Below are 26,039 nucleotides of genomic sequence, written 5' to 3'. Positions count from 1 at the left end.
TGTTGTGCAGCATCATTTCCACTATTGTTGATTGTACTCGATTCTTCATCTTTGTTTGACAATATCCTTTCATGTTTTGTACATTTTCCTCATGTTTAATAAAATTAAGTAAAAGTAGTCATAGTAATTTACCCCAACCATACACACAGGCCGGGTTAGAATAAGCTAACTACATCCTTCAAAACACTGGATGCACATAGTTCCCCCCTCTTCTACGGTTAACATATTCTTTTTACACTTTGATTGTGTCTGAAATTATGAATGATGCCTATATTATTGTCATGTTAACAACAAGTTGTTAAATCTCAGTAAAAACACACGCCCAGCTTCAGTCTTGGTTTTGTCTAGTCATGGGTGGAGGCACATTTTTGGCTGCAATCTTTGTTTGGTTTGTAAACAACAGGGCAAAAGCTATACAGTCAAAACTCTTCTTTGCTGTACAACTTGCATACTTTTTGTCAGGAAACACCTTTTAGTTACTAAAACCAAGTTGCAGAGGAGGTACGCAAATCTGTTACTTACGTAAATCAATATGGATCAACTTCATTAAAGTATTAACTTCATTAAAAGTGCAACTTATTCAGAACAATGTGAATTATGGAATTATAATGAATGATTATTGCATTTATTAATACTTTAATGTTACTGCTGGTACAAGTGGGGCTATTAAAAAATATTCATATTAGCTTGTGAATTACCCTGAGGGATCAATAAAGTCGTATCTTTATCCTGGGGATACATCATTATTTATTTGTGAGATTTTGTATTTTTTAATATGAATCTGCAAAGTAGCTGGTAACTAAATGTATCAAATAAATGTAGTTAATTCTAGTGAGTATAAGTATAAAGTAGCATAACATAGAAATACTAGAGTAACTCAAAACTGAACTAAAACCGCCTTTTTAGCAACAGCAAACGAAGACGGAAGTGGTAACAGGTGAACACTCTCGCCACTGTACCTGTCTTTATTGGAGGGGTATCAGGTATCGTATGGAATTCAGGGGAGTTTTTGGGGAGTATCGCTTTAAGATGAGGGCGTATACGCTCTCTGTGAATCAGGAAATACATTGACTTTAGTAAGACGTCCCACCTCTAGTTTGTCCACGGTTAGCGGTGACCACGGCGTTCAACGGCCGCCGGTTCAAAACATCCCCACCGGCGAGCTCCTGTCCGTCAATGGAGAACTCAACCTCCGATATGCGTAAGTTCCAAAAAAGCTTTTTTCTTCTTCTGCGTGGGGACGTTGTAACGTCAATCAGCGTGCGCAGTCGTAAATCTCCTCTCGATGTCCTCCTCAGAAAAGTTTGCTCTCTTTTTAAAAAGACTTGACATTATGAAGTGATTGGGGATTGATGCCAAGTTTTATGGAGAAAACATACGTTTGAGACAGATACTGTAGATACTGCGTGACAGCCGGAACTGGCAGTCGACGAAGAAAATAATAATATTTTATATTGAGCATTTATAATATAATGTAACGTTAATACAAAATATACTGACAAAATGCCTTAAAATGCCAAGGTAAAGTCAGTGTTTAACAGCAGATACAGGTGTTGATGGGGATTGATGCCAAGTTTTATGGAGAAAAAAAAGAAAGAGACGTGATCCGCCAGCATACGTTTGAGACAGATACTGTAGATAATGCGTGACAGCCGGAACTGGCAGTCGACGAAGAAAATAATAATATTTTATATTGAGCATTTATAATAACATAATGTAACGTTAATACAAAATATACTGACAAAATGCCTTAAAATGCCAAGGTAAAGTCAGTGTTTAACAGCAGATACAGGTGTTTATGGGGTATGTATTCTATGGCGTCTCTAATTATGGATAATTGTCAAAAGCCACAGCAATTGATGCTGGGGTTATAATACACTTATGGCTTTATATTATAAACGTATTACTCCTTAGCCAATATTTTAGTTGTATCACTTGTCCAAGAGTTGTTTGCTGCAGACTTTATTTCACCTGGCACCAGAGCTGACAGTGTGTTATTGCTCTGTACTAATCATGTCAAAGCTAAACTCGAAAATCCCATGATACCGTTTAAAGGTTAATAATAATAATAATAATGCATTTAATTTATATAGTACTTTTCGTGATACTCAAAGACACTTTACATAACATAATTATAACATCCTAAAAGCTAAAAAATAAGAATAACTAAAATTACAGGTAAAACAAATAGGGACTTTGTCAGTTGCTCGGACCCTAATACATAAAAATAATAAGAACATAGAGCAAACAATCACACATTAAAAGCAGTTCTGAACAGGTGGGTTTTGATTTGCGATTTGAATTTGGAATATAGAGGTTAAACATAAACGTAAATTACCTTAATTGCCTCTCCAACCACATTAACTTGTTACTGGTTTCAGTATCTGATATATACATATACATATGTGTTTGTATATATGTGTTCATAATATCTGCCTCGTTAATCTTTCATTTTGTCTCAAGTAATTATTGATGTTTAATATACACAGGCTGTTTTGAGTCTGTGGGTATTTTGAAATACTGCTCTGAGAAGAGTACTGTAGTACTACTATTCTCTGTCTCTCCACCCACAGACTCAAGCCAGTGGTCTCTATTAGTTCCATGTTATGCTTTGGTTTTCCTCATAACCGTCACAATTCTGGGTCTGTTTAAATTTTCCATGGAGAGGCCACAGGAGTCTGCGGCACACAAACTCATTCAATTTGACCTGTGTGTGTGTGTGTGTGTGTGTGTGTGTGTGTGTGTGTGTGTGTGTGTGTGTGTGTGTGTGTGTGTGTGTGTGTGTGTGTGTGTGTGTGTGTGTGTGTGTGTGTGTGTGTGTGTGTGTGTGTGTGTGTGTGTGTGTGTGTGTGTGTGTGTGTGTGTGTGTGTGTGTGTGTGTGTGTGTGTGTGTGTGTGTGTGTGTGTGTGTGTGTGTGTGTGTGTGTGTGTGTGTGTGTGTGTGTGTGTACACAGTACAACCATACTGTATGTTTTTGGATCGATTCGTCTGTCTTCACCGCTTCATGTAACGGCTACAGCACACACAGCCTGAACACACTCCCAGTTGAGCCTGACGCTCATTTGCAGAACGTATTGTGGTCTAGGTCTGTGGTCCGGGATCCCCCTCAAGAGGTCCAGAGATAAGGGTCATAATATTATAATAAAGGGATACAATACAAAAAGTATTTCTCTTAACATTCTTTATCCTTTCATGACCTCAGGCCTGTGCATAATCCTTTGAATAAAACAATTCCTGAAGAAACAAATAGTGATAATTGTCCGGACACAATAGTAAGACCTATGCAAGGTAACTAACTGTAAGAAAAATGCCTTTTGCTTCTTCAAAGCCTACTGGCAGCATTGTGTTTTATATTGCCTCTAAGATTCAGTACGCGTGCACATTAATTAGTTTAAAGCCATCTTGGGGAGACACATCTTTCAAGTTGCCACAATAAAAGAGCTCATTTTCTTTTTTTGTTCTGGGTAATTCCGGTGCTATTTTTTTTTATCATCAAAAGGATGCATTCTTTAAATGTAAATTGTCTGCTCACTTAGCATGCATGTAATCTTACAATGAGCAGCAGTTGGTTTAAGTCCAAGGGTCTTAGATTGGCAGCTATTTAGTACAGCTGTACTGAATTTCTTATTTCTTTATATTCTAGGTTTTCGAAACAAAGCTTCAAATGTCTGTCATCAAAGTTTATGACGTTATCACCCGAAACCCCCCAAAAAAGCAATACGTATTACTGTGTGGTTATATTAATTACTTCACGGCACTGTCAGATTGCTGCCCCGTTAATGCAGATGCGTGCCTCCCTTTCTGTGTGGCAAGTGGGACAGCAACACCTTTTTTTTTAAACCGCAATTAAATAGTTGTTTTTGAACGGTTTAAAGCCCACAAATATGGATTGAAGCAGCCTGATGGTGCACGGAGACTCGCGGGTCGTTGTCCCCCCAAAGTTGAATGTCGACACGTTGTAAAACGGGAAGGAGAAGGTTATTACCGAGCAGCGGTCAATGAGGAGACGTGGAACCGTTTCCATTTCCGTTCTCTCTCCTTCCCAAGAGGAGAGTAATGCAGTTACATGTGGCCCAGTAGAGGATCAGATTACTGACAGGCCGAACGTCTCTCAGCCAATACAGCGTTCCTGTTTTCTCTCCGACTACTATTATTTCATGCAACATTTGCCAAGAAGTGACTCACGAAGTTGGAATTGACCTGACACATGAAATAAAACAGGAAATATCATTTAAGTTGAGACACAATGTGCATCTTGGTGGCTTATCTGAGCAGGGAGGAACACTGACACCCTCTTTTCTGAGATGCCCTTTGACCCTGTTGTGTGGTCATCGTCATAATGCATGGATTCTGTAGGGGGGGGGGGGGGTCTGTGTTTTTTTTCCATGTGCACATTTGGATTGCGAGCGAGAGCCAAGGAATATAGAAGTTCAAGATTAAAACATCACGGTACACACTCGCTGTGTTCAAATTGCCTTTGCCTTTTTAAAAAAAAATTATATCGGAAAATAGTTCCCCATTAGTGCATCTGATGTTCAAGAGAGAAGAGAAGAGGTGCAGAAAGGGAAAAGAAAAGGCCAAGAATCCAATCGCAAATCATTCTCCACTTGTGTTTTTTTTGTTGTTGCAGTGATTGATTTTTACATGGTGTTGTGAAAGGAGCTGTTGCAGCAGAGACGTCGATAACCTTTTAGGCAGATGGAACTTCTCGCGGAGTAAATCCTCATAAGACGGCAGGAAATGAAACTGGCGGAACAGTAACGCTCACATCGTAGACGGAGAAACGTTTGCTCCTTCTGGAGTCAGAAAGGGGAACTCCTCCGGTCAGGGTGGATGTCAGTGATTTTTGGAAGGTAACCGCTCATCTTTTTGAGGTTCACTTCTCTTGTGATGCCAGCGTTGAATTTGATGTTTTCCCTGTAGCAAGGGGCAGTTTGACCCACGTCTCAAAAATCCAGAGAAGCATTGGATCTCGCTACCTCGTTTGTATCACTTCCACATCACGTTGTCCTAAAACATTTTCTGATCCTCAGTCATTTCTCATATGTTCAAATCTAGTTACAAGGACTGACTTCCAAAGTCCGCTCCTTGGGGGTCTGATAACGCCGCTGGAACACGGCGCTCGCTCCAATAACACGATCCATAATCAATGTTGTTTGTGTTCTTCCGTTTTCCGTGCTCTAACTCCGGCCTAGTGTGGACGCATGTAAACATCCACACTAGGCCCCACTATCATAATGTATATTGAATCTTTGTATGTTTGGATTTTATAAAGACGCAGCCGTCACTTTGGGTGGTTTGGAGTTTTCACATTTTTATCAGCTCAGTGATTAATTGGAAAAAAACAAAACAATGGGCAGCTGAATCAATAAAGAAAACAATCCTTTGTTCAAGCCTCAGATCATTCAACTTTCGGTTCTCGTGTTGGTCTGTAGCCTAATCGTTGAGGTCCTGCACCCAGCCCTATGTATATCCTGACAAAACTACCCAATCAAAGCTTAGCACAGCACAAAAGTTGCGTATGATTATCAGAATTGAAATATATGAATCCACACCTGTGATGTGCACGTGTTCCAGATATCTCTATTTTTGGCTGACCCTCTGAGGACTTTAACCGTGGCACCAGCTGTGGTTGTTAAGAGATGTGTATGACTCGAGTTTAAATCCTCCTCAAGGACTCTATTCAACCCATATGCCAGTCAGTCTCTGGGCTTTCTTTTCTTTGCATTCAATTTTTTTTCCCAATTCTTTTTATACAATTCTCAAATTGGGCTGCGATTACTCCTAAATTATTTTGAGAGGCATGGGAGCGTGCTAGAAGAGCCTACTAGTCCATAAACACACACACACACACACACACACCAGTCGGTCACAGGGTGGTCAGTGAACAGACAATGGTCTTCATCAGTGTGTTCAGTCTAATGCATCGGGGAACTGGGACAATGGGGAATGCACACAAATGTCTCTGTATGCCTCAGGAGGCGAATGGTTAGGTATGTAGATACACACGCCTATTGGCACAATGCTGTGGAAAGAAAATGGCATGAACATGTGATTTGATGCTGATGTATGATTTGAGATTCTGTTCAAAATGTGACCTCCCATATCTGTCTTTGTGTCTGACTGTCTATGTGTGTGTAAGAGAGAGAGAGACACACACACACACACGCACACACACACACATGGATGGGAACAGGAAACCAGACAAAAGCCCTCTTGTCCGTTGTGCATTCCACCTCACGTGGTACGCCAACAGCAGGGGCCTCTAGCTGACCACCGTCTATCCTTCGACCTGAACCCTTTCAAGACATTATGTCCACAATTTAAAATGTAATATAGAGTTCCGTATGACTCTGCGAAGATCTGATTGCCGTTTTAACTACTTGTCACATAATATAGAAGAAGTAGTCGAGTAAATGATCGGCGGGATTAGTCGAAGATGAAAATAATGGTTAGTCTCATCCCAAAAGCCGTGTCTTAAGTTGACTGTAAAGTGTGTTGAGCTTGGCGCCCTTCCCAGAGTTGTGGCACCCTGATGGGTCTGAAGTCGTGTGTGCAGGTGGGAGAGGGAAGCTTGAGTTTCCGTGGTATATTTCATGGTCCTTGTGCTCTTGTTGCTGCAATAAGTTACTATGATAACACTAAGATATGGCCAATCCTGCTAAATGTCGTTTTTTGTTGTTGTTGCCTTTTTACCCTTGGCCTCTTGCATGAAATGAGTCCTTGTAGCTTGCGAAAGGGGGGCGGCAGCTTGCACCAGACCGAGCAGTTAAGAGGGCAGAGACGGCGGCAGACTGGAGTGATCCTGGAAGGGATCATGAAATCTCTGTCACGTCGCAGCTGATGGCATTTAAATCCCCTCAGCTGCTCGGCCCCAAACGTACCCTCGGACTCACTGTGGAGGTGGCCATCAAGGGCGTCGTAATGTAATGACTGTGTCCTGTTGCGACAATATTTAGAATAATGTTCTCTCTCGTTCTTGCTCCCCTTTCGTCCCTCGTCATCCTCTAGTGGGTCCGACCACAGTTGCTGGAAAAGAAGAGTCCAGCCACACAGACCACATTGCTTTCATCCTGGTGCCCGTTTGCTTCCTTCTGGGCCTGTTGGGTGTGGTGATCTGCCACGTGTTGAAGAGGAAGGGCTATCGGTGCACCACCGAGGCCCATGATGATGAGGAGGAAGAAAAGGATCTTGAGCTGGGCGGAGGTAAGGGAATCTGAATAAAACGGGGAGGGAGTTCAATTCAGTTCCTTTTTTTTTTTTGTGAGTTGGAACAAAAAAACTCTTCATAAAATGTGGCATTGCAAGACCGATGCAAATGTGTCATAATGTGTCATTGTGACACCATTATGATTAGCTTTATGTGTTTATTACATCTGCGCGGTCATTGTTCGAGGGCATCCGTCATCATCTATAGTCGGTACACACCCAAGAATATTGCTCAAACATTAATCTAAGTAGACAGAGGGGAGATTAGCGAAGGCTGTAAGTGAAGGAAATAAAAATAGTTTGACAGGAAAAAGAAGCTATAAATTGGAAGTGCCGCTAATTGCGACTGCTCCGACTCGTTTTTGTTACTCCAGCAATATTAATAATTGTCCCGCTTTACTCTAATGAAGGCAACCATTATGTACATTGCGTTTCCTGTGGCTTCCTCACAATAGAAGCCACCTGTTTGCCACCAGATAAATGACATGTATGCGAAGCTTTAACATTTTTATTTTCATACAACTTTAAAGCATTATCTCCCTCTTTGCTTCACACATGTGGCCAATGAACTGAAACATCCAGTTTTAACACGGACTGCTCTTCAATGCTGTGCCAAATTCTCTCTGCAGTCAGTCAATGGAAAAGGGCACGCGAGTAATTTTGAAATTAGTCATCGGTCCGCATGAGGTTTTTAATTTTCCTGTCACGTGACGGTGAAATTCAAGGTCAGCGATCGTGCAGAAAACAAAAAAAATCGCGCGACGCTCGCCCTCCCGAGACTTTGCAGGCTTGTACGACATTCCTGAGTGTAATGACTTTGGTGTTTGCCAGGTACTGAAGGTGCGGACGGATCGCGATGAGAATGGACTCGTATGATGGGAATGGCTCTGCAGATATCCCGCCTGTGAAATCACAAACATAGGGCTCAGAAATCCCGTGTCTTTCACACAGTGAAGTATTTCGATGGCCTCTCAACGCGTCGTGACCCGGCGGCTCATATCTAACGGCGCAAACTACGGTGACGCTGCCGGTGGAGCGAACGGTGCTCACTCGAGAGGGAATCGGAGGGAGCGGGTGCTACGCTTCGACAACAACTGTCAGTCGGTACGCCGTCATCAGCTGGAACCGGCATGTGAGAGCAGTGCATCGCCGCTGCTCTGTTATGTCTTTTTTTTTTTTTTTAAAGGAGTGGAGCCCAATAGAAACCAGGAAGATGTTTGGCATTCACGCCACTCGTGTTCTGACTCAACCAGGGGTGTGTTCAGGGACGTGGAACAAAGAAGTTCTCGACACAGGAGGGAGAGTTTAATTCCCCTTTGCTCGTAATGGGAACGCTTAATTTCTACAAGCATTCTGTACGTATCGATGAGTTTGACGGCCTCTTGGAGGATGTTAGCCGACTTAATGGCCTTACGCATACTGGATAAACGGTTTAGTTGTGTCACTTGATTGTTTATTTTGCATCTGTCACGTCATGTTTGAGGCACAGAGAGAGAGCGAGAGAGACACGTGGAGGTTCATGCTCGGTCTTTCCCTCTCGTAGTTGTCGTGTGCAGACGTGAAACCGCTGGCATTACTGGATTACTCTGGGGAATATCGCAGAGAAATGTTATGGAAAGAGTGAAAGGTTTACGCCGTCTATAAACACACAGCGGCCCTCTTGCACAGGTCTCCTCCTCTCTGGCACATCGCGTCTCCACTGTGTCCCACGTTGGCCCCCGAACCCCTCCACTGAATCTGTGTTGACTATGAGCAAACTCGTTCAGGGAAGGTTTTGGAAGAAGACGTTTCTCTTGTGGAGTAAATGTGAGCTCCCTGCCAGCAGCACCACTGTCCTTCTGCGACGTGCCCAACCCCTTTTTTTCTCTTGTACGTCGAAACAAAAGAGGGAAAAACCCCACTGCTTGTGTGTTCTCTCACTCATTCAGTTGCACAATGAACAGTACTTTTATCTCCCCACCCTCTCTCTCTCTCCGTTCCCTTCTTCCATCTGTATAAGTGTGTAATTTTCTCTCTCTCTCTCTCTCTCTCTCTCTCTCTCTCTCTCTCTCTCTCTCTCTCTCTCTCTCTCTCTCTCTCTCTCTCTCTCTCTCTCTCTCTCTCTCTCTCTCTCTCTTGCGAGCAGCTCCCTTAACATCACTCATGGCACGCCAGAAGACTCCCATAAATTGCTGCGAGAGTATTATGTTTATCAGAACATGTGGGGGGGGAACTCAGGAAGCGGTCAAGAGGAAGCTCTAGTGTGTGTGTGTGTGTGTGTGTGTGCTTTGTGATGAGGCCAGTCAGAGGGAAATCGTTTCCTGATTGCATTCATATGGAAACATAGGATCACAATATCACCTGTTGATATGTTACATCAATATATACTTCTCAAAATATTGATATATCAATACATTGCCAAGCTTGTCTCTCAAGTAATAGGCAAACAAGCAGACCTATGGGAGTACCATCAAGTTGTAATATTAAGTGCTCCTGAATTATGATTTATGGGTGTCATGTTCAGCATTTACGATGTAAAAAGGGTCCCTCAGGCCATGCCCGAGGAGTGTGTTTGCCTCAAGATTTTTGCACACATGCTTCTCGGCTATGTTGCTTGAAGATATAATAACTTAGAATACTGATCACGCACTTAATACTTCTAATTGTGTGTGTGTGTGTGTGTGTGTGTTTTTCTGCTTTTCTTCCAGACATGAATGACACCCTCAGTGAAAACAATGACACCGTTGGGCAGATTGTCCACTACATCATGAGAAATGAAGGTATGGGTCCAACGTACTAAACAAACACTCTACCCGATGTTCCCTTTTCCGTTTCGTCCGTTTGCTACCTCTTCCGTGAAGTCACGATCGCAGGAAGGACGTAGGTAGGTAGTGTGTGTGTGTGTGTGTGTGTAGGTAGTGTGTGTGTGTGTGTGTAGGTAGTGTGTGTTTGTGGATGTGAGACTCTGGTTTGGAATGAGGATCTCGCGGCTGCTGAGGAATTCCAGGTGAAAAGTGTGATGACTGTGTTTTGCCAGGAGTGTCTTCCAGTTACGAGATTACTTCATTCCTGTAAATTTTAATAATTTCCCTGAGCTGGAGCAGGAAGTGGAATTTGTTATAAGTCCCAGCACTCTCCTTTTAACCAAGTGATCCTTTGTTCGTCTGAGTTTGTAAGTGGAAACAGAACCGATAAGGATCAATGTATTGTGTCAGCTTGAATAGTGCGCTCACACGGGCCTTTACTGACTGATTAGATTACAGTATTTCCCCTCAGTGCTCACAAACCGCCTGCAGCAGTGAAGTCCAATCGAAATCCGGCTAACTTTTCTCATGACACTACAAGCTAGTGGAGCAATGCAATGCTAGTCTCTCCATGTTGGAGATAAAGAGTTAAATATAATGCAGGACGGGGTGGTCTCAAGCAGAAAAGGAGGAGGAGTTTGAGTCTGGATGGAAAGAGATCTCGGACTGATTGTGGATTTTTATGGTTGAAGAGCAAAAACATTGTTTTCCACGGGTTTCACTCCGAGGGGACGAGGTAGCTGCCACAAGTTTTGCTTCTCTTGGTATGAGAACGACAATATGATATAACACCGTTGTAAATAAATCGGAGAGATACTATTTGTTAACAAAACACTGCACATTCGTAAACACTTAAACAAACCTGCCCCATTATAATAACATAAATATGATAATATATGCTGAGTCATAATTATGGTGGATTCTTTATTAAATGGTTGTATACTGATTTATGAATAAAGGGTTAACGCAAAGTGTCAAATAACACCAAAACAAACATTCTGGTAGCTTGAGTTTCCCATTTTATCAATTTTAATGAACAAATTACAGAGGCTGAAGTAATATTGTTCTTAAAAGCCGGAAGCAGATTCCAACAGTCTCACGCTTCCTTCATATCTCTTCCAGATGACTAACATACTGTTTGACCGGTGCAGGCAGCACTGTCCTGTCTCGGTGTCTGGCCCCCGTTGTCCTCTGTGGATGTTTCCTCTGTCCACCCCTCAAGAGGGAAGCTTTGAGCTGACTCATCACTGGCTTTCGGCGTGACGATGTTTGTAGAGTCGAAGGACGCGAGGACCGTGACTCATCCTCACAATGTCAGTCTGGAGAGGCGACGTGGCTCAGGACTCCTACTACGTATTGTAAGGCCAAAAATTGTCTGTCGGATGACGTTGGGAAGCTTTATTACTGGATACCCTAGAAACCTACTTGCAGGTATTTTTCATGGTGTATAAATAAACATAGGAACTGAGAAGTCACTGTGGGGAACAGTCGTCGTCGTCTTTATGGCTGAGCAAAGACTGCCATCTACAGATAACCTCAAAATAATAATCATACTGGCTGTCCATGTAGCATCAATACACTATAATCTTCAAAATGCAACCCGCCTGGAGGATAAGTTATGCTCTTCTCTTTTCCATTCCCTTGAAATGCACTCCATTATGCAATATTTCTGAACGATAAAAAAGGAAGATGCATTCTGTATCTTTACTTAACATGCTGATCTGGGTCTTTTGACCACATTGCATTGAGTTTTAAAGAGTAAAGGGGCCCATTACGACATCTGTGTGACAAAAGCAAGGACAAAAAACACATCATGTGAAATAACAATATATGATACCTTTTGCAGAAAATAAAAAATGGTGTGTCCATTTAAGTCTCCTTTGGTCATAGAAAATATGTTTTCAGGGCTTTTAACTTCTCAAAACAGGAACCGTGTCTTCCATGTCGTGACTCAGCGGCACCGTCTCAAAGGGGAGCCTTGTACAAATACAAAGCGGTTGCAAGTTATAAATACTTTTTGAAAAAGTCTAGCAGCGACCAAGGACGTTGTTGTAAATCCTCCCGTGGGGCTGGATGATGCGAGGGTGACACTGGGGGGTGAGGGGGGGGGGAGGACGAGGCGGTCTGAGTCAGACTGTCCATGTACGCTTTAAATGAAATCATAACACAAGACCCTCGCGATCACCCACGGGAGTCATCCGAGTCTCTACGGTGCGCGGTACATCTCCCCTCTTTTTCCATGACGTACGCACGCATTCCTCCATCAGTGCTCGCGCTGCCGTGTGCTCAGTGAATGCACCAGGGCCAGGCCTTAGGGAAATCTGTCTCGGGGAGCAAATTATGTAAATCTATATCTGAGCTGTTGTCTCTGTGTTGCTGTATTTCCCCGGGGGTCGAGAATTCGGCCCCCGGTCTATAGATAGATAGTTACTTTATTAATCCCACAAGAGGATATGCTTTAGCTACAGCAGCATTTATACATACAGGTAAGCAATACAATATATACAAACAAATAGAATAACAATGAAATTAACTAAGAAAGCAAACAAAACCGTGGTGCAAAGATGTAGCCAACAAAACAAATAACAATGACACAGTGTTATAGTTGAGTGATTTGGCCAGAGGTGATTTAGTGTATATAGTCTTATTGCAGTAAAATATTACAATATACATAAAAACAAGTCGTGTTTTGGAGTTTGTTGGCGTCGAGTAAGTATTTTATTCTTATCTGGCACGTTCTCCTGAGGTTGTCGTGTGCAGTAATTGTGCTCAGTGCGTTCTTGCCATGTGCCCTTTAATTGCATTATAATTTGGCATTGCCATCTTTCAATAAGCGCTCTGCTTTTGAAGTCACTGGAGCGTTCTCCTCGCTAATTCCCAGTACTTTTATCTCCCCACCCTCTCTCTCTCTCCGTTCCCTTCTTCCATCTGTATAAGTGTGTAATTTTCTCTCTCTCTCTCTCTCTCTCTCTCTCTCTCTCTCTCTCTCTCTCTCTCTCTCTCTCTCTCTCTCTCTCTCTCTCTCTCTCTCTCTCTCTCCAGCAAACTCTGAAGCCCTGAAAGCCATGGTTCATGACAACAGCATTGACTCTGAAGGGTAAGTGTCCTCTCCTGTTGTTGTTTTCCCTGGCCTGCGATGAATGCTCTCAACCACCAGGTGGCACCATCGGCCTCCTCGAAAGCCCATTTGTGAAGTGATGGAAATGAGAGGAGCCGGAGCAGGAAATGAACACAGGAGGCAATCAGGCCACATTTCTATTTCTCTTCTGATACTTTTCCAGATTGGCAAGGTTTGATTGAGGGCGAGCAGCTGGGGACTCTTCCCAAAATGCCGCTGTGTCCCACATCACTATATTGTGGGGTTATTAAAGTGTATTGAGCACAGTTGTTGGCATGTTCCCCTCATTGGACTCTTTACCAGAACACAGTGAGTGTGAAGAAGCTTTCGGCGTCTTTGTACTCGAGGCTTTACATATATGGCTTACATTAGTGCTAAAACAATTGGTTGATTTATCATGCAAAAATCTCAAACGTGTGCCGAATCCAGCATCTCATTATGTAACAATTTGAGGCTTTTCCCTGCTTGTGTATCACTGTAAAAAAAACAGGCCTGTTTAAGCTTTTCCAAAACCAAAAATACAAGCGCAAAAGTGTTAGGAAAATATTAAACGGTGCGTTTTTCTTCTCTAATGTAAATTGCAAACATAACATTAGCATGTCCTGCTAACTACATTAGTAACGTCCAAGGCCAAGGAGCGTGTTATACTACATTTGTTTGGGAAGTACAAGTTATGTTAAAAGAAGGCAGCTTGTGGAAACAGGAACACCAGTCAATATACACAGTGACTAACTAGTTTTTACACTAGAACACTGCTCTTCATTTACACGGCTTATACACAGACTTTAAACCTGAGACCTGTTAGCTTTAGCATTCTTTAGTCTTAAAGCGCTAATAAAACCCTTTTGTGGAGTTTTGATTTAAACAACTCTTGGATACAACAATAATTAGCTCACCAGCCACAGCGGATTAAAAAAAACCTGCATGTTGCAGACGTCATTTCAGACACTTTCAAACTCTAACAAGCCCCGGTCATTGGCTATAATCTGGGAGCTGTTTATGTCCACCTGCTTTGTGAAATCAAACACCCATTGTCAAACTGCACATGTGCCATGCGAGAACGGAAAGCTCGTCAACCACGACTAAGCTCAGGGGTCAATAGCATAGTTTCAATTGATGGTTGCAGCCCGAGCCTGAAGCGGATGGCCAGGATCCTTTTTAAAAAAAATGTTTAATCGCACGGAAACCCATCGACCCTCGAAAATTGATTCAATTCACATTTGGAAAATTCACGTCTCAAATCAAAGGCGCTTGCCACTTTGAGACGACACTGCATCATAAGAACAGGAGCTGATAGTACGAGTAGAGATTAGACGTCTTCACTTTGCCGCTGAGATAAGGGGAGAGGGGGTTAGGCTGATGGACAGATTGGAGGAGGAGAAGCCCGTGACGGAAGAGGAGTGTGGTTAAATCAAGTTAGTGGGGCATGCTCTCTCTCTCTCTCTCTCTCTCTCCCTCCTGCTGCTGTCATCTTTCTCATCCCGCTACATATTGTTCTCGGTGGAAAGGAGAGCGATAACAAGAGGAGAGATGTTCTCCTTTGTTTGAAAGAAACTGTGGAAGGAGCGTTGCCTCTGCCAAGGATTTGGTTTTTGAAGTATTCTGCTCGGTCACATCGGGAGTCCTGGAAAAATCTGCAGAAATCTGCAATCGCAACACATTTTTCTTTTTCCCCACCGGCGTCACTTTTCTATGTTTCGCCTCTTCTGTCTAACTCCACAAATGTCTTTTCCCACATATTTCTTCTCAGTTTGCCAGCACTTTTTTTTGCTAAATATCTCCCTCTGTAGTACCTCCCTTTTTCTCTTGGTGTTACTCCTCGTATCGTTCTCTCTCTTTTCCTCAGCCAGGTCGGGCAGCCTGCCAGTGGATCACTTAGAGATGGTGGAATAGAGGGGTATCGACGGGGGTAATTTATGGGACACTTAAGGGGGAGACAGACAGAAAGGCAGGGAGGCAGGGAGGGAGGAAGGAAAAAGGCAAGAGGGATGCAGAATGGCTACAAGAAGGAGAGCGACTCTAGCGCGGCCAGACCTCGCTATCTGCCTCTCCAGATTTGGTACTTAACTTCCCCTTCACCTCCGCGCTGCTCTCTCCCCATCAGTACTCCGGCCTCCACCTCTTCACCATCCCTCTGTCCCCTTTCCACAAGACGCTCTCTATTCACATCAGACAATCTCCCCTTTCCGTTGACATGTCCTTTTTATCCCCCTCCTGTGGATCAAACTCGTGGTTCATACCTCAGCTCATCAGAATCCTGGACATGAGCATAATGCATCTTTTTAGTGCATTTGTCATGTGCACATACATAGTTTACATCAGCGGTTCACAACCGTTCCGGCTTGTGAAAAGCAAAGTGATATCCGCTTGTGCTTCCTCATCTTCACCAGTTATTTACCAAGAAGACACTTTTTTTTTTCTTTCTTTTTTTAAAAGGCCTGGAATGCCCAATATTATTGAGTAATTCACAAGGGGAAAATAACGCAAAGATTAGAGAAACAAATATGCACAAATATGATGTATTCTGCTTTCTTTCCTATGCTGTTTATAATCCGATTTTAACTTCGAGAACTACTGGTTTAAACTATATGGCCACCCCTTGTGTCCACATATACTTATGTATATACCTTTTGGAAACGCACACGGCAGCGACTTCATATTGTGTAAAACACTCGCAAATAAGGAAGTACTTGCCCGTGTGGTCCACATTTATATTGAGATGTTTTTCCGGAGCCCTCTGCGTTGGCTCCTGTGCTGCGGGTGGCCTCATTCAAATGAATCAGGGGGCCTGACTTTCTCCCAGAGAGAATTTGGCCTACTGCCCTTGTGGCTGAAATAAGAGCAAATCTAGTCTTATTAAATTATTAATAAGTCCTCCTAAAACAGTGGAGACTGTTATAGCGGGACATTTACACCCACTTGGAATAGAGGTGTTCAGTAATCACGTGGGTCGGGTCTCGACACGGATCAAAGATGTGCGACTCATCGTGAACCGTTCGACTGTATATTACGAGTGTGTCAATGAGCAGAAACACTGTTTTGTTCTGCCTTTTTTTTGTGTGTAAACAATGTTAAGAGACTCTCTCCAGGGTCATGAAATATGCAAGAATGTTCAAAGGGGCACGTGAGCCGGCTTCAATTAACGTGCGTGCGTGTGTGCGTGTGTGCGTGCGTGCGTGCGTGCGTGTGTGCATGTGTGCGTGCGTGTGTGTGTGTGTGACTAATTCTCTGCTGATCAGTTGACCGACGCTCCACCTGCTGCCTGCTCCTACAGGAAGTTGCATCCCATCGTTATTATTATTTTAACGCGCAATCATCAACGGGAGTGATCGTTCTCGACGAGCTCGTCAGTATCCGTTTGAAGATTTGGAGATGAGATATTAATATGTCGTTTGTGCAGCGGCGCTGCCGAATCCAGGGAGCTTGAATTCATCTCCATGAAATTAAAATGTTTATTTTGAATGTAGGTCAGTTGTGAGTTGTGAGTTGTGAAAGGTCGTTGTGAAAGGTCGGCCGTTCTCAGAGAGCTGATCTGAAAAACCCCATCGCTACTTTTTGGTTTTATTTAATCTCCAGATGTTGCACGGTGCTGAAACATTCTGGTGACCTATAAAATATCTCTTGGGTAATTTACTCTCTTTATTGCATAATTATTGTTCAGGGGCTGATTTACATTTGCATAGCTTGTGCTCGTCTGGCAATACGTGGCTGTAGTCATCAGCAGCTATCTTTATTACTGTAATGTATCATTTAATAATATTAAACTGTGACACTACTGAAGCAACATGTCCACCAAACACTAACTTCTGGTTCTTTGTCTTTAGACCTCCACTCACCCCCACCTCTCCACTCACCCCCACCTCTCCTGGCTCCCCTCCGCTGACTCCCATATCACCGGGTGCACCCCCAGGAGCTGCCAAGCACACCTGCAACCACCTGCACACCATCGGTGGCTTCGGCGGGCACAAGAACATCTGCAACCGCTGCAGCCAGAAGAAATGGCCGCTTATGAGGAGGCTGTCTGCCCGCAAGGCGGAGCAGCGCCGCAGCCAACTCGGAGAGGTCACGGTCCTGGCTGTGGGCAGGTGTGTGTGTGTGTGTGTGTGTCGGAGTCAAGGAGGCCTGTAGAAAAAAAGAGTCTTCATTGCTGCTTTCTTACCTCCTTAATGTTCTTAGAATCATATCAACTGAGTTGTTTTGATGAGCAGATATAAATTCCAACAGTTTGCTCACTAACAATCAAACATTAACTCCCCAAAAATCCACAGTTAATTACACCGACTAAGATTGCTGTGCACTTTGGCACCAGACCAGTGATCTGGAAAATGCACATGACAACGGTCTGGGTGAAGCCTGGGAAAATAGATGCTGTAGGGGTTTCAGACTGTCAGTGGTTAACCCCCTGCTCCATGGCAACAGGCCCTGTTTAACAACACACGAGCGGTCCTCACAAATCTGAGACCGCGATGGATCCAGAGAACGGCTCTGTGTGCCTGGTTATACTGTCCGGTTAAATGGATGCCGGTGCTCCCATCATGCATTGCTCCCTTCATTAGATGGCTGTCGGAGAGCTCAATCCTTGGAAATATAATATCTTTATTGAAAGTAAAAAAAACACTGAGAAGAGATGCCACACAGTGTTCTGCCAGTTGAACGCTTTTTATTGTGAAGCAGATGGAACAGGATGTTCTGTTTGCATAGGCGGTAACTTTGTGTAAAGAGAGTTAACAGAGAGTTAACAGAGAGTTAATGCACGCCTCCGGTTCCTGTGACGCAATCTGAATCCAATGCAGGATTGGTGGACGACACCACTTACAATGAAAGCTACGATAAAGAGCGACAATTACGGAATGGTGCTGAATGTCTGCTGCGGACAAATCAATGCATACCATGAATAGCGTTAAAAAATGGGCTTCGATTTTTATGAAAAAAAACCCCTTAAAGATTAAGAATTTAAGAAAACATTCTCGTGCACAATAATTTGAGGTATTTCGTTTGTATTAAAGATGTCCTTGGACCCTTTTTCCATTGGTGTTTAAGACCGAAAACACCCTGGCGGTACGCTCGCATTATACAACTGTGTTCAGGATGTTTGGAGCAAAGAGAGCGTTTCTCAGTCCGAACCGCGTTCAGCCCACCGGGCAGCGAGCGCTCTCCTCATCCATAATATCCTGCTGCGGGCTCATTGGGATGCAGAGAGGGTCAGCATGACCTGGATACGAATATTAATTTGCTGATTTTAATTAAAGCTTGTGTGTGAGTGTGTGTGTGTGTGTGTGTGTGTGTGAGAGAGTGACTGACTGTATGCACAGGTGCCTTTTTTAAGTGGCCGGGTGCACGAGAGAGGTGTAAAGTTCAGGGAGTGTGTTTGTTTGTGTATTATCAGTGAGAGGAATATATATTGACTTTTTAATAACTTTCTTGAAAGAGTCCAACAGTATACGCTGTATACTTCAGCCAGTGGTTCGCACATAATCAGCAATTTGTTTTAATGAGCCGATTTCGTCGTGTGCGAGACTTTCGCCGGACTGCAAAAAAAAAAAAGAAACATTCCAAACTTCTTTTTTCCTCCTTCATTTTATGTCGCCCCCCTCAGGTTCAGGGTGACGAAGTGTGAAAGGCCGACCAGCAATAGGCGGACGCTGCTAATAACGGACTCCAATGGGAGCGCTCCTGCGTCTCCTACGGCGACGGAGCCCAGGAGCCGGACGACGTCTGAGTCCCAGCAGGTCTGTACGCTGGAAAACCTCGTCATCCGTGTCCTGCTTTGTCTTTGCTTCCCTCTAAACGTCAGAAAATAGTGAAACGTATCTGATGCTGTGTGACCTCTCTCGACCGACACTCGAAACCTCAATATGATATTCAGTTTACTATCTAAAAAAGAGAAAAGCTGTAGCTGGACAAAAAATAATATTCCCGAAGAAATTGCTTAAATTATGAATTAATTATTAAAAAAATATAAATATTTGGTCGATTTGAGTAATTGACCGATGTCATATTAGTGAGCGTGATGCAGTAGATTTAGCTGTGTATTGTGTTACATAAAGCTAATGTGATTATCGCTAAATGCGTGTTGAAATATTTAACGACTGAAATATCCAACCAAAGCAATAATTAGCCTCCAGCTGGCTGCTTTCTGTTTGCATCACAGGAACTCTGGTTATGAAAATTGCAACACTCCAGGTGATGGTAAACATCTCCTGTGTTTTCATTTTCCGTTCACAAGCTGGCGTCTTCCCGTCGCCGCCGCTTCCAAACACAAAACGTCCTCCTGGTTTCTTTTCGGGTTTGTTTGTGACCAAAAAGATTTAAGACTCATTCAACTCGAGATGAGACCCCCGTCGCTAATTCAACCTCAACATCAGTCCACAGAGATTCCAATCCATCACCTGCAAGATCTTTCAATTATCAACCTTTTATTATTCAGATCTTTTGTATTTAATACAGATGTCTGCTCTGTTTTAAACTGCTTCAAAATGAAGGCATTTATTCTGAAATAAACTTATATCCCGCTGTTGGCTGAAGTTACAAAAGACGGCATTGAGACATTTTCTCAACTAATGCCGGGAGGTCGTTTCAAAAATATCTTTTACGACACGTTTTTTAACAAAAGCCCAATAAAGCAAAACCGCTCCAAACACACGTTGCCGTGTGCCAGTTAGTGTTGGTTGGTAAGAAAATGAGGCAGAGATGCGTCGTACATTCTGCCTCATTGCGCAACACCAGTAATCCCACAGCAGGAACCGTGTGTGACATGAGTCGGACACGTTTAACATGAGGATGATGATGACGTTGTTGGTGTACGAGTTCTTCTACTGAGAGTGTGCAGTTGAAATCAGCTTGTCTTCGATCTCGGATTGTTTTCTACAGTTTCTTAAATTCAGGCTTGGTAATATGAGAGGTTTGAGTCTGTTACGACTCGGCAGCCTTTACTGGATCAATGCTGGAACCAAATCTGTTTCAACAATAGATGGTCCAGCTCTCACGTTGTACAGCTTTAAGCTTACTCATTAACATCAGTGTTTGTTTAATTCCATACTGTTCGCTCACATATTGACTTTTAGCTTTTCTCATATTGGCTGTTTGAGAAAAGAAAAGAAAAAAACCTTCAGCCCAAGGAAGTCAACCAACCTCATCAATGATTATCCTCTGTATTAAATCCAGACTATTTCCTTCTCCAGGAACAGACGGAGGACGACTTGGACAAAGAGAAGCGATAGCGATGTCGAGGATCCAGAGGATCCAGAGGAGAGAAGAGAACATCTGGACCAAACGGGAGCAATAAAACATCAGCGCTGGAGGAGCGAAGTAGTCCGGGGAGCCGTCCCTCCACATTCCTGGTCCGCGGGGAGCCAAACGTGCCGCTGAACATGAGGACGACCGGTGGCGAGAGTGACATCTAGTCACACCAGCCAGTTATTTTACAAGCAGTAACGGGGAATGTGTGATGCACTCCATTTCCTCTTAAAATAGATATACAATAGTGCCTTACTCGTGGTGTTTAGGCACGGCGGCTGCTTCATGTCCAGGTAGCCTGAAGCGGGTGCTTTCCCAATGGACTGTGTGCGGTCTTGTTACTCAATATGCCGATGATGTGTGTACATATGTTTTTGTATGTGGAGGTAAACCATAATTATTGCACGTCATCAGTCAAGGGAATTGTTCGAACTACACCCCACAGACGCATACACGCAGTCTGAGATTAAATTGTAGGTTTTCGTTCCCAAACTGGAAGGCGAAACTAACTCGTAATAGCAGTCACATAACCAGGAATTAGATCGTAGCGTTCTCATATGTGAAAACACTAAAACGACAGTGACCTCCTAAATAAAGAGAGTGCAGTGTTCTGGGACGAACAACACATTAGTTCTCATATTAAACCATGGCTTTGTCTTAAAGCGACACCTCAAACCTGCATCCTAAGACAGGTCAGCGTGCTCCACCCTTCAAGGTCACGTAGCACAGTTTCTATTTGTGAATTACCATGTCTCTGAAACCGTATTTCTTTATTTATTTTTATTTTATCGGCTCATAAAGTTGTTTTCGGCTAACGTGCAACATTTAGCTTTCACGTCCTCCTGGTGAAGTTTTAGCTTTGTTTTGGTCTCTGCTTTACTAGTCAGAGAATGTCTTATGAAAAGATGAACTATGGGAAATGTAGGCTTAAAAAAAAAAGAAAGTTTAATGCCATTATATCTGAAGCCTTTAAATTTTAATCACCCTTTATTTTGTATCTGTCTAATGTTGTCCTTTTATGGAAGTGCGATACTAAATGGCTGGAGTTTCCAGTTTTTAAAGACCCTCATGAGCTAATCATCCAAATACATGATTTCCCCAGATCTCGATCAAAACATATCATTTTAGCCATGTTATCTTCCAACTCGATATATGTTAAATGTCATTTCGTTGTGCCTAATTTCTTTAAAAAAATATATATAAATACATGTAATTCATATTTTGGGACAGTGTGCTATGTTTTTATCATTGTATAATAAAAGAACTAAAGGTGACTAACCTGTCAAGCCATGAATAATGAACTTTTATTGTTGCAATTTAATCATACACAGTGTAGCTGCTGAGTCCGCTGTACAAGAGGGCCCAGCGACGTCTTCTCCCTCTCCTCAACCATCCGTCTTCATATTCCATTCTTCCTCATTCCCTTTCTCTCATTTCTGCACCCTCCTCTCTCCTTCGCTCCCTTCTTTGCGGCGTAATGAAAAGACGATTTGTCTTATTCATCTCGACCAGGTAGTCCGACGACTTTGGTCTCTCTATCATATTAGTTCCAGTTAAAGGAGATGGAGAGGTGTTTTGAGCATTACCAATCCTTGGCTCGTCTTGACCTTCCGTGTCTCAACAGGTTCACTCATGCAGAATAGGCATGTTTATGACCTTTACAACAGACGACCAGAAATCTGTTAATCATTTAGTGAATAAGCAGAAATTAACGACTGACCAGCAAATGGCGTGATTAAACACGTCTTTTGTGTGACATGTGGCTGCCGCTGGTGTCACTTGACAGCGCTGGAGAGAGGGTTGACATTCAAAGTGTTGACCGGGGGAGGAAGAAACATTAACATGCAGTGGGGGAAAAAAAAAGGCCCCGATGTTACACAAGGCGACGTCACCCCACCCAAGTCTTTAGGCTCAAAGCAAACCTGCCTTTCATAAACACACACAGAACGGAGGATGGCTCTGAGTGTTAAACCTGTCAGGCAGATGTGGTTGACAGTGCAGGACATGAATAAGCAGCGCGATGAGCTGGTGCAAATATTGACTCTGGTTGCATTCATGCGTATTTACTTTAGGGTGAGGCCGTCGCCGCTGTTATGAAAAGTTTCTCACACTACATTAAAGCCACTCGAAATTCCCCGGGGAAATAAGGTATGCATGTAGAAGCGTTATAGATAATATTAAAGCTCCGTTCCGTCTCTTTTGCGTGACTTAAGCAGTAAATCTATCTCGGGCTCTGAATTATTCAGGCCTGCAGGCGACGGGGTTCCCATGCCGATGCCAGGCTAAGTGCCCCACATCTTATCTTTGTCCCTGGATATCAGCCAAGAGGATGGAGCTCTGCTTCAGGTGGGGAATAGTTTTGTAGGGAAATATTTGGTACCAGAGGGACGAAGTGTAGTCAATGTTGAACACCTTTTGAACTACATCAGTAAACCTGGCCGACAAATGGCCGACAATGCCCACCTTTCTTTAACTCAAATAGTCCAGTCTGCTTTCACACACGACGGCACTAACTGGGCCGACGTAGTGAAAGGGACGTTCGTTTGCTCACAAATGAAAAGTTGAACTCGTTTGCTTAATTCAACATACTCACTCCGTAACATCCGGTTCCCATTGAAGGGATGTGCACATGTGTGTCTGCGTTGGTAGAACCGCCAATAGGAAAGCCCTCTCTCTGAAATGACCTGTGATTGGTCAAAGTCTCCCGTCACACTTTTCTAAAGCCTGAAGAAAGATCTAAGAGGTGTAGAAGTCTAGTTTTCTCTCAGACCACTTAATTTGCAATATGAGGAAATGTAAAAAAAAAAAATTTACCCAACGACGCAAAACACATACTGCCTACCCCGGCTTTAAGCTTTTCTTATTTCCGCATTCACCACTCAATCTAATTCTGTTTAATATTTAACCAGAGTGAACACATTAGCCCATTCCCAGGGTTAATTTCACAACAAGGTGGGTTACTTTCTACTATTTCCCAGACATGTAAATGGGGAACGATACCATTTAATGTTGACACAGCAATAACCCTGTTTTAGGTGGATATTTCCTCTTTAAATACAGTCTTACAATCCCTTTGAGACAAGGACATGTGTGTGTGTGTGTGTGTGTGTGTCACAATTAAGGGTGACATCATTAACTCCAACAAAGCCTTCAGAAAAACAAACATAGCAGGCGCACACACCTCGGGGACTCTCTACAGTCGGCTGCCTAATGGACCTAATAAAGACAACATGAAGAAATCTGACACACAAGTGCTCTTTATTTGCCTCCATTTAGAATTCAACGCACAGCAGGTTGTGGCACAAATTAGCTTGTTGCCAAACTACTTTTGTGCTATTATCTGGCGGCGCGGCTGTGAGCGGAATTGATTACTGCGAGTCACTGGAGTGAAGGATACTGAGAGCTATAACTTATGTGCTGGAAAACAAGATAGAAAGGTGAACTCCATCTCCCGCTTTCATACGGGGGGGGGGGGGTTAAATATCAAAGGGTACGTCTGGTAATATAATATTTGTAGGAATTCCCACGAAAAGAAAGCATTGATGCAGTCATCCTGCCAAAAAAGTAAATATGAGATACACAACTCACAAATGAAATATGTTGTGGCTCATTTTTTGTGTTTCTATTTTGTTTTCAGACACACAATTCAATACTGAGAATACCAAAAACAGAAATCATTTTTTTTTCAGACTTTTTGCCATCATCACATACTGTAGATGACTACTTCTGTTATTTATTGCTGTTATTTAGATTTTTGACTGCTGTCTTTATTTATGTGTTTTTAGTTTCATGCCTTTGGGAACTGTGAGCGTGAACAACATTTTCCATGTGCACTTGTGAGCACAGGTGTCATTAAAAGCATCCAGATTTCCATTTTTCAAACTTTGGCCCCGGTGAAGAATTTGTCAATATCTGAAAAACCAAATGCGTTGTTTTTTAAAACGATTTTTGTCCCTAAAAGTGTCTTGAGAGATAGACACTTATTCATTTTGGTGTTTTCATCAAACATGGTGACAGTAGAAAGAAATAGACTAATACCAGTCCTCTGACTTAAATGCTTCTCTATGGGTCGAGACCCTTAGAGGCTCATACATAAACCCCAAATCTCAATCATTTTGGCAACACGAGCCTGGCTTTCTTAGCCCCGAAGGAGTTATAATTGTAAAGATACAAGGTTTTTCCCTTTACCAAAGTTGTGTTATAAGCTGGTAATTTTCCTAAAATAGGGACTCTTATTTTGAAGAAGCCCCAGAAGCTAGTGTGGTTTAATGTGAATCTTCACGTATCAAGTTTAATGCTTATCCCATCACTTGTTTTCAATCTTCACACCGTTCTAGTGCCAACATAAATCCCGAGTTGTTATGTATCTATATCCAGCTATATATATATATAAAATCTACCTTTCTGTGTATCTTTGAAGGATCAAAGTAATCTGGTGACGCACAGACAAGCTCCGCTCTGTTGTTGCAAACATAAAAGGTGTGGATTCAGAACCTCATAAAAGAAAGAAAACATATTCTGGAAAGAGTCTTTTAACGTCATAGATTGTGCGATGTGATCCTCAGATTCGTTAACTTCAGATTAAAGTGTTGTTAATACCCCGCTGTAGAAACAATTACTTGTGGAATCGGACGTGCTTCCAAGTTGGCTTGAAGTCAGTGCCGAAGAATGAGCTTGTTTGTTCTCCAGCTTGTGATTTTGACTGCTGACTAAACTGCAACGGCGCTGCATCCACAAGTCATTTTGGATCAAATGTTTCAGCTACATTTGGGAACATATTTACACACGCGCAGGCCTCGGTGGGGCCCGGAGGCCGGCAGTCGATCACATTGAGAGATATCGGTCTCGAGTTTGAAACTAACGGAGATTTAATGACAACTAGGTGAAAACATATTCAAAAGACTTGAAAAAAACAAAAAAAAAACAACGTGAGCAAAGACTGTTCACGACACATGCATTTCTTTAGAAATCAATGAATTAAAAAGACCTTGTGAAGAACTTGACCATGGCATGCCTAAAAACAAAGTCCAACTGCTGAGAGAGAGACAAGTTTCAGGCAGGAAACGAGCACACTATAATTGTCAGACCCGTGGCGAGCAATTACGAGCGAAGCGCAAGAGAGATGAAGATAGAAAGGAGTGGGAGAGATGAATAGTTAAATGTCCAAAGAAAGGGCTAATTTTGGTCTCCGTTCCACCTCCTGCACTGACGGAGACGAGGAGACAGACACACTAACGGCCTCTCCCGCTGCGACAGCCCCAAAGTCAGTCGGAAGATCAGGATTTTTTTCTCGGTTTCGATCGTAGCTGTTGTGGATGTTTCCAAGGTGCGAGTCTTCCCGGTTCAAGGAAAAAAAAGGCCCCGAGGTGTTCATTAGCCGAGGCCCCGAGGCCCCGGACGCCTCACGCCGAGGCTATTTGCTGCGATGGCGAAGGTTGAAACACCAAAGTCCCTCAGCGATCGCACGCGGTTCTGAAGAGGGAAGGAGGGGAGCACTCGGAAAACATGAATTATAGGTGCAGAATCACAGAATCTCTATTTGCTTCTTGACATTTAAAAAGGTTTTTTCCACAGTATACATGAAAGACAATCTCGATGAAGACTATACAATATACACGGTCCTTCACAATTAACTAATGTCACATGTGGGACAATCACTTCGAGGTTAGAGCAAATGACACACGGCTAAAAA

At 42.9% G+C, this 26,039-nt stretch overlaps 1 protein-coding gene across 1 annotated transcript; it reads left to right on the top strand.

Moving 5' to 3' along the window:
• The first annotated feature begins 1,055 nt into the window (after nucleotides 1–1,055).
• On the top strand, nucleotides 1,056–21,633 carry rell1 (RELT like 1). The gene is made up of 7 exons (XM_034557189.1): nucleotides 1,056–1,201; nucleotides 7,013–7,207; nucleotides 9,898–9,969; nucleotides 13,036–13,090; nucleotides 16,936–17,196; nucleotides 18,708–18,840; nucleotides 20,293–21,633. The coding sequence occupies exons 1-7, from the start codon at nucleotides 1,177–1,179 to the stop codon at nucleotides 20,329–20,331; spliced, it is 780 nt and encodes a 259-aa protein (XP_034413080.1). The 5' UTR covers nucleotides 1,056–1,176; the 3' UTR covers nucleotides 20,332–21,633.
• Nucleotides 21,634–26,039: the final 4,406 nt, after the last annotated feature.

Source organism: Cyclopterus lumpus, chromosome 18, assembly GCF_009769545.1.
Source record: "Cyclopterus lumpus isolate fCycLum1 chromosome 18, fCycLum1.pri, whole genome shotgun sequence".
Classification (NCBI taxonomy): domain Eukaryota; kingdom Metazoa; phylum Chordata; class Actinopteri; order Perciformes; family Cyclopteridae; genus Cyclopterus; species Cyclopterus lumpus.
The sequence above is the reverse complement of the archived record's forward strand: the minus strand, read 5'-3'. Positions and strand labels throughout refer to the sequence as shown.